Source organism: Zonotrichia leucophrys, unplaced genomic scaffold (genome assembly GCF_028769735.1).
Source record: "Zonotrichia leucophrys gambelii isolate GWCS_2022_RI unplaced genomic scaffold, RI_Zleu_2.0 Scaffold_582_31531, whole genome shotgun sequence".
NCBI classification, from domain to species: domain Eukaryota; kingdom Metazoa; phylum Chordata; class Aves; order Passeriformes; family Passerellidae; genus Zonotrichia; species Zonotrichia leucophrys.
Genome location: NW_026992787.1, coordinates 11,792 through 28,575, shown reverse-complemented (window position 1 = coordinate 28,575; position 16,784 = coordinate 11,792). Strand labels below are relative to the sequence as shown.

General features: G+C 56.0%; 2 protein-coding genes and 1 long non-coding RNA gene across 4 annotated transcripts; 2 read left to right on the top strand and 1 right to left on the bottom strand.

Annotated features, from left to right (window-relative positions):
• The first annotated feature begins 316 nt into the window (after window positions 1-316).
• LOC135441843 (mediator of RNA polymerase II transcription subunit 11-like) lies at window positions 317-2,620 on the top strand. 2 transcript variants are annotated; one of them, XM_064701401.1, is made up of 3 exons: window positions 317-717; window positions 1,619-1,749; window positions 2,198-2,620. In XM_064701401.1, exons 1-3 carry the CDS (start codon window positions 633-635, stop codon window positions 2,318-2,320), a joined length of 339 nt encoding a protein of 112 aa, XP_064557471.1. In that variant the 5' UTR covers window positions 317-632; the 3' UTR covers window positions 2,321-2,620. The 2 variants fall into 2 exon arrangements, with proteins under 2 accessions (XP_064557471.1, XP_064557470.1); XM_064701400.1 differs by having other exon boundaries at window positions 335-717; window positions 2,183-2,614.
• A 587-nt stretch (window positions 2,621-3,207) lies between these two features.
• LOC135441844 (uncharacterized) lies at window positions 3,208-4,361 on the bottom strand. The gene is made up of 2 exons (XR_010438570.1): window positions 4,159-4,361; window positions 3,208-3,238 (listed from the first exon to the last, which is right to left on the bottom strand). It is a non-coding gene; the product is annotated as an uncharacterized LOC135441844 (long non-coding RNA).
• A 5,810-nt stretch (window positions 4,362-10,171) lies between these two features.
• On the top strand, window positions 10,172-16,385 carry LOC135441842 (claudin-7-like). The gene is made up of 4 exons (XM_064701399.1): window positions 10,172-10,394; window positions 13,782-13,946; window positions 14,909-14,993; window positions 16,151-16,385. Exons 1-4 carry the CDS (start codon window positions 10,172-10,174, stop codon window positions 16,332-16,334), a joined length of 657 nt encoding a protein of 218 aa, XP_064557469.1. The 3' UTR covers window positions 16,335-16,385.
• The last annotated feature ends 399 nt before the right edge of the window (window positions 16,386-16,784 follow it).

Genomic DNA, 16,784 nt, shown 5'->3' with positions numbered 1-16,784 from the left:
GAGTCTAAACAAGGTAACGAAGGGCGTGGCCTTGAGGGAATCTGTATTCAAATATAACGAGGGGAGTGGTGTGACTAAAAAGGCATCCATCAAAAGTCAATTAGGGCGTGGCCTAATAAAAGCTCAATAAAAGTCAATGAAGGGGCGTGGCCTGAATAAAATCGCTCTATTAAAGACAATCAGAGGCGTGGCCTGGAGAAACCACCTCTAAAAAAGGCAATGAGGGGCGTGGCCTGAGGAGGAGCGCTATAAAATGCACTGAAAGGCCTCCTAAACCCCTCCCACCCATCCATCTCTCCTCCGTCCTCCCGAGCTGAGTCTGAGGGGCATCGAGGACGCCGCGGGTGCTTTGTGGTGAACGAACCCTTGTGAGGGAGCCGGGAGTGATTTTGAGGCGATTCCGGGTGGTTTTAGAGCCGATTTTGGGCGGTTTTGTGACGCTAAACAACCTTGGAGGACCCAAAACCACCGAGACGAGGCGGAGCGGCCGCCTGAGGGAGCGGCGCCACCACTGAGTTCCGGCCAGAGCGACCCCTGGCGGGCGCTTCCTGTCACGTGATCGGAACCCCGCGCTGCCATTGGTGAAGGGAACCGGAACAGGAGCGGGAGGAGGCGGAAGCGGCGCGGGCGGCATGGCGGGGTTCGGCGTGGCCAACGAGCGGCTGCGGGCGCTGGAGGAGCTGGAGCGCGAAATCGGCGCCTCCCTGCAGAGCGCAGGTGGGCGGGGCCGCCGGGAATGGGCGGGGTTTGAGCGCAGGGGGAGGTGCGCGGCGGGAGGGGGAGGGGCCGCTGTTTTGGGGGAGCGCGGGGAGGCCCTTTCCGGTTTAGAGTGGGCGGGGCTTGTGTTGCCATGGTGATGGTGGGCGGGTGATTGGCAGGGGTAAAGGGGCGGGGCTTGGTGGGGTCTAGTGGAGGCGTGGTCAGCGCTCAGGTGATCTCCAAGGGACCAATGGGAGAGCATGAACTGGGGTCAGAGGTCGCAGGGAAGGGTCCCAGGTGTGCCCAGGTATGACATAGGTGTGTCCAGGTGTGCCCAGGTACCCCCAGGTGTGCCCAGGTGTACCCCAGGTGTGCCCAGGTACCCCCAGGTGTGCCCAGGTGTATCCCAGGTGTGCCCAGGTGCCCCCAGGTGTGCCCAGGTGTATCCCAGGTGTGCCCAGGTGTATCCCAGGTGTGCCCAGGTGTATCCCAGGGGTATCCCAGGTGCCCCCAGGTGTGCCCAGGTACCCCCAGGTGTGCCCAGGTGTATCCCAGGTGTATCTCAGGTGTGCCCAGGTGTGCCCAGATGTATCCCAGGTGTGCCCAGGTGTGCTCAGGTGTAACCCAGGTGTGTCCAGGTGTAACCCAGGTGTATCCCAGGTGTATCTAACTGCACCCAGGTGTGCCCAGCTGTGCCCAGGTGCCCCCAGGTGTGCCCAGGTGTATCCCAGGTGCCCCCAGGTGTATTCCAGGTGTATCCCAGGTGTGCCCAGGTGTAACCCAGGTGTGCCCAGGTACCCCCAGGTGTATCCCAGGTGTACCCCAGGTGTGCCCAGGTACCCCCAGGTGCCCCCAGGTGTAACCCAGGTACCCCCAGGTGTGCCCAGGTGTAACCCAGGTGTGTTTGGGTGTGTTTCAGGGTTGGTGATTTTGGAGCTGTCCAAGGAGAAGCCCCAGGAGCGACACCTGGACCGCCAGGCCGCTCAGTTCGGCGCCGCCGTGGCCAAGGTGGAGGCCGAGCTGTCGGCCCAGATCCGTTACCTGACACAGGTGAGGCCCTGTGGGTTCCCCAGGTGGGATTTGGGGGGATTTGGGGTGTCCCAGGTGGGACTTGGGTGGCCTCAGGTGGGTTTGGGGTGTCCCAGGTTGGGTTTAGGGGGATTTTGGGGTGCTCAGGTGTGTCCCTCACCTGCCCAGGTGAGTTTGGGGTGTTCCAGGTGAGTTTTTAGTGATGTTCCTTTGGGATTTTGGGGTATTCCAGGTGTGATTTGGGGGGATTTGGGGATATTTTAGGTGGAATTTGGGGTTTCTTTGATCCCCCAGCCTCTCAGGTGTCTCTCACCTGCACAGGTGAGTTTTTAGTGATATTCTATTGGGAATTTGGGATATTTCAGGTGGGATTTTGGGGTATCTCGGTTGGGTTTGGGGTTTTTGGGGTCCCCCAGGTGTCCCCCAGCCTCTCAGGTGTCCCTCACCTGCCCAGGTGGCCACGGGGCAGCCCCACGAGGGCTCGAGCTACGCCGCGCGCAAGAGCTGCCAGCTGGCCCTGAACCGCCTGGACTACGCCCGGCGCCGCCTGGCCGAGCTGGCGCGGGCCTGCGAGCTGATGCTGGAGCAGTGACACACCTGGGCACACCTGGGCACACACCTGGCACAGCTGGGCACGGCTGGAGACACCGTGGGACTGAGCTGGAGCGGCCTCAGCACAGAAAAATGGGGAAAAATGGGGAAAAATGGGATTTTTGTGGGGTTTTTTTGGGGTGTGACACCTTGGGGACATTGCTGAGAGACTTTGGGCACACCTGGGCACACCTGGAGACAGCGTGGGACTGAGCTGGACCTGCCTAAAATGTGGAAAAATGGGACTTTATGGGGTTTTTTTGGGGTGTGACACCTTGGAGACGTTGCTGAGAGAGTTTATGCACACCTGGGCACACCTGGGCACACCTGGGCACGCACCTGGCACAGCTGGAGACAGCGTGGGATGGAGCTGGAGCGGACTCAGAACAAAAAACATGGATTTATTGGGGTTTTATTGGGTTGTGGCACATTGGGGACAGCGCTGAGTGACTTTGGGTACACCTGGGCACACCTGGGCACACCTGGAGACACCGTGGGACAGAGCTGGACCTGCCTAAAATGTGGAAAAATGGGACTTTTATGGGGTTTTGTTGGGGTGGGACACCTTGGGGACAGCGCTGAGAGACTTTGGGCACACCTGGGCACACCTGGGCACACCTGGGCACACACCTGGGCACACCTGGAGACAGCGTGGGACGGAGCTGGAGCTGTCTCGGGACACCAAAATGTGGAAAAATGGGAATTTTATGGGGTTTTGTTGGGGTGGGACACCTTGGAGACGTTGCTGAGAGAGTTTATGCACACCTGGGCACACCTGGGCACACCTGGGCACACCTGGAGACACCGTGGGACTGAGCTGGAGTGGCCTCAGCACAAAAAACATGGATTTATTGGGGTTTTATTGGGTTGTGGCACATTGGGGACAGCGCTGAGAGACTCTGGGCACACCTGGGCACACCTGGGCACACCTGGAGACACCGTGGGACTGAGCTGGAGTGGCCTCAGCACAGAAAAATGGGGGAAAATGGGATTTTTGTGGGGTTTTTTTGGGGTGGGACACCTTGGGGACTGCGCTGAGAGAGTCTGGGCACACCTGGGCACACCTGGCACACTTGGCACACCTGGAGACACTGTGGGACAGAGCTGGAGCTGTCTCGGGACACCAAAATGTGGAAAAATGGGAATTTTATGGGGTTTTGTTGGGGTGTGACACCTTGGGGACAGCGCTGAGAGACTTTGGGTACACCTGGGCACACCTGGGCACGCACCTGGCACACCTGGAGACACCGTGGGACTGAGCTGGACCTGCCTAAAATGTGGAAAAATGGGACTTTTATGGGTTTTTGTTGGGGTGGACACTTTGGGGACTGCGCTGGGAGAGTTTGGGTACACCTGGGCACACCTGGGCACAGCTGGGCACACCTGGGCACACCTGGAGACACCGTGGGACGGAGCTGGAGCAGCCTCAGCACAGAAAAATGGGGGAAAATGGGATTTTTATGGGATTTTATTGGGGTGGGACAGTGCTGAGAGACTTTGGGTACACCTGGGCCCACACCTGGGCACACCTGGGCACACCTGGGCACAGCTGGAGACAGCGTGGGACGGAGCTGGACCTGCCTAAAATGTGGAAAAATGGGACTTTATGGGATTTTATTGGGGTGGGACACCTTGGGGACAGCGCTGAGAGACTCTGGGTACACCTGGGCACACCTGGGCACACCTGGGCACACCTGGAGACACCGTGGGACAGAGCTGGAGCTGTCTCAGGACACCAAAATGGGGAAAAATGGGAATTTTATGGGTTTTTTTTGGGGTGTGACACCTTGGAGACATCAGTGAGAGACTCTGGGCACACCTGGGCACACCTGGGCACACCTGGAGAGATCACCGGGATGGCGTGGGACACACCTGGAACAGCTTCGGGACAGAAAAATGGGGAAAAATTGGATTTTATTGGGATTTTATTGTACTGAGAGACTCTGGGCACACCTGGGCACACCTGGGCACACCTGTGCCCCCCCAGGTGCCGCCCCCAATAAAGGGACACCGCGGTGGCCTTGAGAGCTCGAGGGGACTCGGAGTTTTTGGGGGGAATTTTGGGGATTTTGGGATCTCTGGGGGAAAATTGGGGGGGGGTGGTCATGGGAGGGATTTTGGGGGAAATTTTGGGGTTTTTGGGGGAAATTTTGGGGATTTTGGGAGGAAATTTTGGGGTTTTGGGGGGAAATTTTGGGAATTTTGGGGGAAATTTTGGGGTTTTGGGAGGGAAATTTGGAGGTTTTGGAAAGAAAATTGGGAGTTTGGAGGGAAATTTTGGGGATTTAGAGGGGAAGTTTGGGGGGAAATTTGGGCACATTGAGGGCAAATTTGGGGGGAAATTTTGGGGTTTTGGGAGGGAAATTTGGAGGTTTTGGAAAGAAAATTGGGAGTTTGGAGGGAAATTTTGGGGATTTAGGGGAGAAATTTGGGAGGGGTTGGGAAATGTGGGGATTTTTGGAGAAAATTTGGGAGTTTTTGGGGAGGAATTTGGGGATTTTGGAGGTAAATTTGGGGTCCCGGGGGGTTTGGGGGGTCCTGAGGGGATTTTGGGGGTCCCGGTGGGGTTTTGGGGGTCCCAAAATTCCCGCCAAAAGTTTCGGTTTCTGTTTCGTTCCCGGGCGGGGCCGCCGTGGCGCCGGTGACGTCACTGGGCGGGGTTTCCCGGAACAACGGGCGTGGTTTTGTCGTTGGCCACGCCCACCTCGTTGGGAGTCTGTCCATCATCGTCCGGGGCGTGGCCAGGCGTTATCGGGTGACGTCATCGTCTGGGTTTGGCTTTGAATGGGCGGGGGGAGGGGGGAGGGACCCCCTTGGGACCCCCCAAAATTCACCTGGGACCCCAAAATTCACCTGGGACCCCCAAAAATTCACCTGGGAACCCCAAAAATTCACCTGGGAACCCCAAAAAATTCCCCTGGGGACCCCCAAAATTCACCTGGGAACCCCAAAATCCACCTGGAGACCCCCTAAATCTCACCTGAGACCCACAAAATTCACCTGGGACCCCCAAAATTCACCTGGGAACCCCAAAATTCACCTGGAACATCAAAATTCACCTGGGGACCCCAAAAGCTCTCCTGAGAGTCTCAAAATTCACCTGAGGACCCCCTAAAATTCACCTGAACCCCAAAAATTCACCTGGAGCCTCAAAAATTCACCTGGAACATCAAAAAACCGGCCTGGGACCCCCAAAAAATCATCTGGGACCCTCCAAAATTCCCCTGGGGACCCCAAAAAATTCACCTGGGACCCCAAAAATTCACCTTAAACTTCAAAAAAACGGCCTGAGACCCCCAAAAAATCACCTGGGATCCCCAGAAAATCACCTGGGACCCACAAAATTCACCTGAGACCCCCCCAAAACTCATCCCAACAGCCCCAAATCCCCCCAAAATCCTCTAAATTCACCCCAAATCCGCCCTGAATCCCCCCAGGAACCCCAAATCCCCCCCTCAAATCCCCCAAATTTTCCCCAAATCTCCCCAAATGCCTCAAATTCTCCCCAAATATTCCCCCTGGACACCCCAAAGGTCCCCAAAATCCTCTCGGATTGACCCGAATCCCCCCAAAATCCCCCCAAATCCCCCCAGGATATCCCAAATCCCCCCCAAATTCCCACAAATCCCCCCCAAATTTTCCGCAAATCTCCACAAAATCTTTAAATCTTCCCCAAATCCCCCCCAAATTCCCAAAATCCTCTAAATTCTCCCCAAATCCCCCCCGCATTTCCCTCCTGCCCTCCCCTCCCCCACCCCGGGCGTGTCCCCGCCCCACCCCTGACCCTTGGTCCCCCCCCCGCCCCTCCCCCACCCATTTATTGCCACCCGGGGGGCGGGGCGGTGACGTCAGCGGTGACGTCATCGGCCGTTATGAACAGGTGCGCTCACCTTTGCCCCCCCCCACCCTGCCCCGACCCCACCTGGAGCCGCCGCCGGGCCCGCAGGTGAGAGGGGATCGATAGCGGATCAATACGGGGGGGGCTGGGGGGCGATCGGGGATCGATCGATGGGGATTGATCGGGGATTGATCAGGGATTGAGGGGGGATTGAGGGGGGATTCACAGGGGATTGATCGGAGATTGATTGGAGATCGAGGGGGGATCGATAGCGGATCAATACTGGGGGGCTGGGGGGGCGATCGGGGATCGATCGATGGGGATTGATCGGGGATTGATTGGGGATTGATCGGGGATTGAGGGGGGATTGAGAGGGGATTGATTGGAGATCGAGGGGGGATCGATAGCGGATCAATACGGGGGCCTGGGGGTTGATTGGAGATTGATCGGGGATTGAGGGGGAATTGATTGGAGATCGAGGGGGGATTGGTCAGGGATCGAGAGGAGATCGATAGCGGATCAATACGGGGGAGCTGGGGGTTGATCGGTGATCAATACATGGGGATTGAGAGGGGATTCACAGGGGATTGATCGGAGATTGATTGGAGATCGAGGGGGGATCGATAGCGGATCAATATCGGGGTCTGGGGGATTGATTGGGGATTGATTGGGGATTGATTGGAGATCGAGGGGGGATTGGTCGGGGATCGAGAGGGGATCAATAGCGGATCAATACAGGGGGGCTGGGGGGTCGATCGGGGATCAATCGATGGGGATTGATCGGGGATAGAGGAAGAATTGATTGGAGATTGACTGGAGATCGAGAGGGGATTGATCGGGCATTGAGAGGGGGGCTGGGGGGTCGATTGGGGATCAATCGATGGGGATCGATCGGGCATTGATCGGGGATCTATAGGGGAGATTTGGGGGTTGATTGGGGATTGATCAGTGGGGAATGATCGGGGATTGATCAGAGATTGAGGGAGGATTGAGGGGGGATCGATAGTGGATCAATACAGGGGGGTTTGGGGGGTTGATCGGGGTTGATCGATGGGGATTGATTGGGGATCGAGGGGGGATTGATACTGGATCAATAGGGGGCCGATAAGGGAGAAATTGATGGGGGATTGATCCAGTATTGATCGGGGAATGGTTGGGTATCTGTAAGGGAGATCAATACTGGATCAATAGGGGTCTATAGGGGATTGATTGAGGATCAAATGATGGGGATGGAGGGGGAATTGATCAGGAATTGATTGGTATTGATTGGGGATGGACTGGGGATTGATTGGGGATCAGGGGAGGATTGATACTGGATCAATAGGGGGGTTTGGGGGGTTAATCGGGGCTCGATCAATGGGGATTAGTTGGTGATTGATCGGGGATCAAAGTGGGGATTGATTGGGGGATTCCATGGGGCTCTATAGGGTTCCATGGGGTCTCCAGAAGGTTCCATGGGGTTCCATGGGGTTCCATAGGGTTCCATGGGGTCTCCAGAAGGTTCCGTGGGGTTCCATGGGGTTCCATGGGGTTCCATTGGATTCCATAGGGTTCCATGGGGTTCCATAGGTGCTCTATAGGGTTCCACAGGGTTCCATGGGGTCTCCAGAAGGTTCCATGGGGTTCCATAGGTGCTCCATAGGGTTCCACAGGGTTCCATGGCGTCTCCAGAAGGTTCCGTGGGTTCCGTGGGGTTCTTTAGATTTTCTATAGAGTTCCATGTGGTTCCATGGGGTCTCCATAGGGGTCCATAGGATCTCTATAGGTGCTCCATAGGGTTCCATAGGGTTCCATGGGGTTCTATGGGGTTCCATGGGGTTCCATGGGGTTCCATGGGATTCCATGGGGTTCCATAGGGTTCCATGGGGTTCCATGGGGTTCCATGGGGTTCCATGGGGTTCCATAGGGTTCCATAGGTGCTCCATAGGGTTCCATGGGGTTCCATGGGGTTCCGTGGGGTTCCATGGGGTCTCTCTAGGGTTCCATAGGGTTCAGTTGGGTCTCTATAGGGGTTCCCTGGGGTTCCATAGGATTTCTATGGGGTTCTGTAGGGTTCTGTAGGGTTCAGTTGAGCCTCTATGGGGTTCCACAGGGTTCCCTGGGTTTTCCGTAGGGTTCCATGGGGTCTCCAGAAGGTTCCATGGGGTTCTTTAGATTTTCCATAGAGTTCCATAGGGTTCCACAGGATCTCTATGGGGTTCCATAGGGTTCTGAGGGATCTCCAGAAGGTTCCATGGGTGCTCTATAGGGTTCCATGGGGTTCTGAGAGATCTCCAGAAGGTTCTGTGGGGTTCCATGGGTGCTCTATAGGGTTCCATGGGGTTCTGAGGGATCTCCAGAAGGTTCCATGGGGTTCCGTGGGGTTCTTTAGATTTTCTATAGAGTTCCATGTGGTTCCATGGGGTCTCTATAGGTGCTCCATAGGGTTCCATGGGGTCTCCAGAAGGTTCTGTGGGGTTCCGTGGGGTTCTTTAGATTTTCCATAGAGTTCCATGTTGTTCCATGGGGTCTCCATAGGGGTCCATAGGATCTCTATAGGTGCTCCATAGGGTTCCATGGGATTCCATGGGGTTCCATGTGGTTCCATAGGGTTCCATGGGGTTCCATAGGGTTCTATGGGGTTCCATAGGGTTCCATAGGGTTCCATAGGATCTCTGTCAGGTTCCATGGAGTCTCCATAGGGTTCCACAGGTTTTCTGTTGGGTGCCTGTAGGGTCTCCATAGGGTTCCATTGGGTTCTATGGGTTTTCTATTGGCTTCCATAGGGTTCTATGGGGTTCCATTGGGTTCTATGGATTTTCTATTGGCTTCCATAGGGTTCTATGGGTTCCATTGGGTTCCATGGGGTTCCATTGGGTTCTATGGGTTTTCTATTGGCTTCCATAGGGTTCTATGGGATTCCATAGGGTTCCATGGGGTTCCATTGGGTTCTATGGGTTTTCTATTGGCTTCCATAGGGTTCCATGGGATTCCATGGGGTTCCATAGGGTTCAATGGGGTTCCATGGGGTTCCATAGATCTCTGTCAGGTTCCATGGAGTCTCCATAGGGTTCCATGGGTTCCATGGGTTTTCTATTGGCTTCCATAGGGTTCTATTGGCTTCCATAGGGCTCCATAGGTGCTCCATAGGGTTCCATTGGGTTCTATGGGTTTTCTATTGGCTTCCATAGGGTTCTATGGGGTTCCATAGGGCTCCATAGGGTTCCATGGGGTTCCATGGGGTCTCCAGAAGGTTCCATGGGGTTCCATAGGTGCTCCATAGGGTTCCATGGGGTTCCATTGGGTTCCATGGGTTTTCTATTGGGTTCCATAGGGTTCCATGAGGCGTCTATAGGGTATTTATAGGCATCACTGCGGTACCAATACCAATCAATAACCGATCAATAACTGATCAATAACCAATCAATAACCGCTGCAGGTCCGGCGATGGCGCACGGGGCCCCTGGCTGGGGCCGGCTGGGGTCCATGGGGTGTCCATAGGCTGTCTATAGTCTATCAATGGGAGACAATAGGGTACCAATACCTACCAATAACCAATCAATAGCGATCAATAACCTCGGCAGGTCCGGCGATGGCGCACGGGGGCCTGCAGGCGCTCGGGCTGGCCCTGGCCGGCGCCGGCTGGGATCCATGGGGTGTCCATAGGCTATCAATGGGAGCCAATAGGGTACCAATAACCAATCAATAGCTGATCAATAACCTCGGCAGGTCCGGCGATGGCGCACGGGGGCCTGCAGGCGCTCGGGCTGGCCCTGGCCGGCACCGGCTGGGATCCATGGGGTGTCCATAGGCTACCAATAGGGATCAGTACAGTACCAATAGTGAACCAATACCTGATCAATAGTGATCAATAACCGCTGCAGGTCCGGCGATGGCGCACGGGGGCCTGCAGGCGCTCGGGCTGGCCCTGGCCGGCGCCGGCTGGGATCCATGGGGTTCTATAGGGTACCCATAGTGAACCAATACCTACCAATAACCAATCAATAGTGATCAATAACCTTGGCAGGTCCGGCGATGGCGCACGGGGGCCTGCAGGCGCTCGGGCTGGCCCTGGCCGGCGCCGGCTGGCTGGCGCTGCTGGCGGCCACGGCGCTGCCGCAGTGGGAGGTGTCGACGTTCGCGGGCGACAGCATCATCACGGCCCTGGTGACCATGAAGGGGCTCTGGATGAGCTGTGTGAGCACCAGCACCGGGCAGCTGCAGTGCAAGAGCTACGACTCCGTGCTGGCCCTGCCAGGTGACACTGGGGACACTGGGGACATCCTGGGGACAGTGGGGACATTGGGGACATTGGGGACATTGGGGACAATGCGTGAGCACCAGCACAGGGCAGCTGCAGTGCAAGAGCTACGACTCCGTGCTGGCACTGCCAGGTGACACTGGGGACACCCTGGGGACACCCTGGGGACAGTGGGGACAGTGGGGACACTGGGGACACTGGGGACATTGGGGACATTGGGGACAGTGATCAGATTGGGGACATTGGGGTTATTGGGGTTATTGGGGTTTGGGGACATTGGGGACATTGCGTCAGCACCAGCACGGGGCAGCTGCAGTGCAAGAGCTACGACTCCGTGCTGGCCCTGCCAGGTGACACTGGGGACACTGGGGACACCCTGGGGACAGTGGGGACATTGGGGACATTGGGGACAGTGGGGACATTGGGGTTATCAGGGTTATTGGGGTTATCAGGGTTATTGGGGTTATCAGGGTTTGGGGACACTGGGGACAATGCGTCAGCACCAGCACAGGGCAGCTGCAGTGCAAGAGCTACGACTCCGTGCTGGCACTGCCAGGTGACACTGGGGACAGTGGGGACATTGGGGACATTGGGGACACTGGGGACACCCTGGGGACATTGGGGACACCCTGGGGACACTGGGGACACTGGGGACACTGGGGACACTGGGGACAATGCGTGAGCACCAGCACAGGGCAGCTGCAGTGCAAGAGCTACGACTCGGTGCTGGCACTGCCAGGTGACACTGGGGACACCCTGGGGACACTGGGGACACCCTGGGGACAGTGGGGACACCCTGGGGTTATTGGGGACATTGGGGTTATCAGGGTTATTGGGGTTTGGGGACATTGGGGACATTGCGTCAGCACCAGCACGGGGCAGCTGCAGTGCAAGAGCTACGACTCCGTGCTGGCCCTGCCAGGTGACACTGGGGACACTGGGGACACTGGGGACAGTGGGGACATTGGGGACAGTGGGGACAGTGGGGACAGTGATCAGACTGGGGACACTGGGGTTATTGGGGTTTGGGGACACTGGGGACATTGGGACAGTGGGACACCGATGGGATTGGGGACAGTGATCAGATTGGGGACATTGGGGTTTTTGGGGTTTGGGGACACTGGGGACATTGGGGACACTGGGGACAATGCGTCAGCACCAGCACCGGGCAGCTGCAGTGCAAGAGCTACGACTCCGTGCTGGCTCTGCCAGGTGACACTGGGGACACTGGGGACACTGGGGATACCCTGGGGACACTGGGGACAGTGGGCACATTGGGGACATTGGGGACATTGGGGACATTGGGGACATTGGGGACACCCTGGGGACTCTGGGGACATCCTGGGGTTATTGGGGTTTGGGGACACTGGGGACATTGGGGACAGTGACTGGGGACATTGGGGACACTGGGGGACACGGGGCAGTTCCATTGGTGGCAATTGCAGAGTCACTGTGTCACTGTCACTGTCCCCATCCTTGTCCGTGCCATTGTCACCTCCCTGTCCCTGTCCCTGTCCCCACCCAGTGCCTGTGTCCCTGTCCCCTCCCTGTCCCCTCATTGTCCCCTCCCTGTGACTGTGTCTCTGTCCCCTCATTGTCCCTGTACCCTCCTGTCCCTGTCCCTGTCCCTGTCCCTGTCCCCATCCCCTGTCTCTGTCCCCTCCTGTCGCTGTCATTGTCCCCACCCAGTGCCTGTGTCATTGTCCCCTCCCTGTCGCTGTCCCCTCCCTGTCCCCTGTCACTGTCCCCTGTCCCCTCCTGTCCCTGTCATTGTCCCCTCACTGTCCCCTCCCTGTGACTGTGTCTCTGTCCCCTCCTTGTCCCTGTCCCCAACCCCTGTCCCCTGTCCCCTGTCCCCTCATTGTCCCCTCCCTGTGTCTGTGTCCCTGTCCCCTCCCTGTCCCCATCCCTGTCCCCTCCTGTCCCTGTCATTGTGCCCTCCCTGTGTCTGTATGTCTGTCCCCTCCCTCCCTGTCCTTGTCACTGTCCCCATCCCTGTCCCCTCCTGTCCCCCTCATTGTCCCCACCCAGTGGCTGTATCATTGTCCCCTTCCTGTCACTGTCCCCTCCCTGTCACTGTCCCCATCCCCTGTCCCTTCCTCTCCCTGTCATTGTCCCCTCATTGTCCCCTCCCTGTGTCTGTGTCCCTGTCCCCTCCCTCCCTGTCCCTGTCACTGTCTCCATCCCTGTCCCCTCCTGTCCCTGTCATTGTCCCCTCATTGTCCCCTCCCTGTGTCTGTGTCCCTGTCCCCTCCCTCCCTGTCCCTGTCCCCATCTCCTGTCCCCTGTCCCCATGCCTGTGTCTGTCATTGTCCCCACCCAGTGGCTGTGTCTCTGTCCCCTCCTTGTCCCTGTCCCCTCCCTGTGACTGTCATTGTCCCCTCATTGTCCCCTCCCTGTCATTGTCCCCTCCCTGTCGCTGTCCCCTCCCTGTCTCTGTCCCCTCCCTGTCCCTGTCCCCTCCCGGTTTCGGGGCGTGGCCGTGTCCAAAGGTCGCCCTGGTGGCCATAAAGGCCCCGCAGTGTCCCCAACTGTCCCCAACTGTCCCCGGATGTCACCCCGGCCCCGCCCGGGGAGTGCCCGGCAACGCCCCAGGACCCCCCCAATCCAACAGGGACCCCCCAAATCCCCCCCAAACCCACCCAGGACCCTCGAGTGACCCCGCTGTGCCCCCAGCCCACCCACAGGCCATGGGGGACCCCCTGAACCTCCCCAAATCCCCCCAGGACCCCCCAAATCCCCCCTAAACCCCCCTGAAATCCCCCCAAATCCCACCCAGGACCCCCCAAATCCCCCCAAACGTCTTTTCTGACCCCCCCCATGTCCCCCCCCAGCCAACCTTCAGGCCATGAGGGACCCCCTAAACCTCCCCAAATCCCACCCAGGATCCTCCAAATCCCCCCTAGACCCCCTGAAATTCCCCAAAATCCCCCCAAATCCCCCCAAATCCCCCCCAAACCCCCCCAGGACCCCTTTTCTGACCCCCCCATGTCCCCCCAGCCAACCTTCAGGCCATGAGGGACCCCCTAAACCTCCCCAAATCCCCCTTAAACCCCTCTCAAATCCCCCCTAGACCCCCTGAAATCCCCCAAAATCCCCCCAAATCCCTCCTAAACCCCCCCAAATCCCCCCAAACCCCTTTTCTGACCCCCCTGTGTCCCCCAGCCCATCTCCAGGCCATGAGGGACCCCCCAAATCCTCTCTAGGACCCCCCAAATCCCCCCCAAACCCCCCCAAACCCCCCCAGGATCCCTCAAGTGACCCCTCCATGTCCCCCCAGCCCATCTCCAGGCCATGAGGGACCCCCCAAACACCCCCCAAATCCCCCCAAATCCCCCCCAAACCCCCCCAGGACCCCTTTTCTGACCCCCCATGTCCCCCCAGCCCATCTGCAGGCCACGCGTGCCCTCATGGTGGTCTCGGTGGTCCTGGGCCCGGTGGCGCTGGGGGCGGCCGTGGCCGGGATGCGCTGCACGCGCTGCGGCGGCGACGACCCCCGCAAGAAAGCCACGGTGGCGGGGGCGGGGGGCGGCCTCTTCATCCTCGCAGGTGAGGGGGACCCCCGAAAACGGGTGCGGGACCCCCGAAAACGGGTTTGGGACCCCCGAAAATGGGTCTGGGACCCCCGAAAATGGGTTGGGGAGCCTCAAAAATGGGATCAGGGAAGCTGAAGATGGGGTTGGGACCCCCAAAAATGGGTTTGGGACCCCCGAAAATGGGTTTGGGAGCCTCAAAAATGGGTTCAGGAAAGCCAAAAATGGGTTTGGAGCCTTCAAAAAATTGATTTGGGACCCCTAAAATGGGTTTTGGGGGTTTTCTGGGGGATGATTTCACCAAATTTTGGGGGTGATTTCACCAAATGTTGGGGGTTTTTTTGGGGTGATTTCACCAAATTTTGGGGTTTTTTTGGGGTGATTTCACCAAATTTTGGGGTTTTTTTTTGGGGTGTGATTTCACCAAATGTTGAGATTTTTTTGGGGGGTGATTTCACCAAATTTTGGGGTTTTTTTGGGGTGTGATTTCACCAAATTTTGGGGTTTTTTTGGGGGGTGATTTCACCAAAATTTGGGATTTTTAAGGGGTGTGATTTCACCAAAATTTGGGATTTTTTAGGGGTGTGATTTCACCAATTTTTGGGGTTTTTTTTGGTGTGATTTCACCAAATCATGGGATTTTTTTGGGGGTGATTTCACCAAATTTTGGGTTTTTTTGAGGTGTTATTTCACCACATGTTGGTATTTTTTTGGGGTGTGATTTCACCAAATTTTGGGTTTTTTTGGGGGGGGATTTCACCAAATGTTGGGGGTTTTTTTGGGGTGATTTCACCAAATTTTGGGTTTTTTTGGGGTGTGATTTCACCAAATTCTGGGATTTTTTTTTTGGGGTGATTTCACCAAATTTTGGGGTTCTTTTGGGGGTGATTTCTCCAAAATTTGGGGTTTTTTTGGGGGGTGATTTCACCAAATTTTGGGGTTTTTTTGGGGCGATTTCACCCAATTTGGGGTTTCCAGGGCTCCTGGCGCTCGTGGCCAGCTCCTGGTACGGCCACAGGATCGTCACCAGCTTCTACGACGCCACCATCCCCATCAACCTCAAGTGAGCAAATTTTGGGGTGAAACCCGCGGATTTTGGGGTTCTTGGGGTTTTGGGGTCCCGAGGGGTTTTGGGGGCACCAATCTGGGGGGATTTTGGTTGATTTCAGGCAATTTTGGTGGATTTTAATGCGATTTTTTGGGGTTTTTTGTGGATTTTTGGGGTGGGATTTGGATTTCCAGGAGGGATTTTGGGGTGAAATCCCTCGAGTTTGGGGTTTTGGGATTTTTTTTGGGTTTTTGGGGTCCTGTTTTGGGGTGATTTGGGTGGATTTTAAGGCGATTCTTGTGGATTCTGCAGCTTCGAGGGGGCGGGGCCGGGTTTGGGGTTAATTTCGGGATATTTTGGGTTAATTTTTGTTATTTTGGGTTATTTTTTATCGGGTTTTTTGCTATCTAGGGATAAATTTAAGATATTTTTTTGACATTTCGGGGATTTCTGACCCAATTTTTCCTTTCCAGGTTTGAGTTTGGCTCCGTGCTGTTTGTGGGCTGGATTTTGGGTTAATTTGGGTTAATTTTGGGCTATTTTGACCGGGTTTTTTGCTATTTAAAGATAATTTTTTTGCCATTTTGGACATTTCTAACCCCAAATTCTCTCCCCAGGTACGAGTTCGGCACGGCGCTGTTCATGGCCTGGGTTTTGTGTTAATTCTGGGATATTTGGGGTTAATTTTGGGTTATTTTCACCATTTTTGTTGCCATTCTGGGATACTTTGGGTTATTTTGACCGGGTTTTTTGCCATTTAAAGCTAATTTTTTGTAGATTTTTCCCATTTCTAACCCCAAATTCTCCCCTCAGGTACGAGTTCGGCACGGCGCTGTTCGTGGCCTGGGCGGGGCTGGATTTTGGGTTAATTTAGGGTTATTTTCACCATTTTTGTTGCCATTTTGGGATACTTTGGGCTATTTTGACCGGGTTTTTTGCCATTTAAAGCTAATTTTTTGTAGATTTTTCCCATTTCTGACCCATTTCTCCCATTTTAGGTACGAGTTCGGCACGGCCTGGGCGGGGCTGGATTTTGGGTTAATTCTGGGCCATTTCCATCGGGGTTTTTTGCCATTTTGGGATACTTTGGGCTATTTCTATCGGGTTTTTTGCCATTTAAAGCTAAATTTTTGTAGATTTTTCCCATTTCTGACCCATTTCTCCCATTTCAGGTACGAGTTCGGCACGGCGCTGTTCGTGGCCTGGGCGGGCTCGGCCCTGGCGCTGCTCGGGGGGTCCCTCCTGGCCTCGTCCTGCTGCAGCCGCGGAGGGGGCGTGGCCTCCAAAAAGGGGCGGGGCTACCCCGGGGCCAGGACCGCCCCCAAGGCCCCGCCCAGCGCGCGCGAGTACGTGTGAGCGGCCCCGCCCCCCCCTCAGGGAGCTCCCACCCCCACATTTCGGGGTCTTTTCCCCAAATTTTGGGATTTTTCTCCCCTTTCCCTCCAAATTTTGGGATTTTTTTTCCTCCCCTTTTTTCCCTCCAAATTTTGGGATTTTTCTCCCTTTTTTCCCCCAAATTTTGGCTTTTTTTCTCACTTTACCCCCAAATTTTGGGGGTTTTCCCCTTTCTCCCCCAAATTCTGGCCGTTTTTCTTTTCCTCCTCCAAATTTTTGGTTATTTTTCCCCTTTGTCCCCGCAAATTTTTGGCTATTTTTCACCTTTGCCCCCAAATTTTCGAGTATTTTCCTTTTCCTCCCCCAAATTTTTGGCTTTTTTTCCCTTCCCCTCCAAATTTTGGGGTTTTTTCCCCTCCTTCTGCCAAATTTTGCCTTTTTTTCCCCCTTTTCCCCCAGATTTTTTTATTT

Coding starts and splice junctions, on each gene's coding strand:
- LOC135441842 (XM_064701399.1), top strand. CDS start 10,172: ATGGCGCACGGGGGCCTGCAGGCGCTCGGGCTGGCCCTGGCCGGCGCC. Junction 10,395..13,781: donor CTCCGTGCTGGCCCTGCCAG/GTGACACTGGGG, acceptor ATGTCCCCCCAG/CCCATCTGCAGGCCACGCGT. Junction 13,947..14,908: donor CGGCCTCTTCATCCTCGCAG/GTGAGGGGGACC, acceptor TGGGGTTTCCAG/GGCTCCTGGCGCTCGTGGCC.
- LOC135441843 (XM_064701400.1), top strand. CDS start 633: ATGGCGGGGTTCGGCGTGGCCAACGAGCGGCTGCGGGCGCTGGAGGAG. Junction 718..1,618: donor CGCCTCCCTGCAGAGCGCAG/GTGGGCGGGGCC, acceptor GGTGTGTTTCAG/GGTTGGTGATTTTGGAGCTG. Junction 1,750..2,182: donor AGATCCGTTACCTGACACAG/GTGAGGCCCTGT, acceptor TCACCTGCCCAG/GTGGCCACGGGGCAGCCCCA.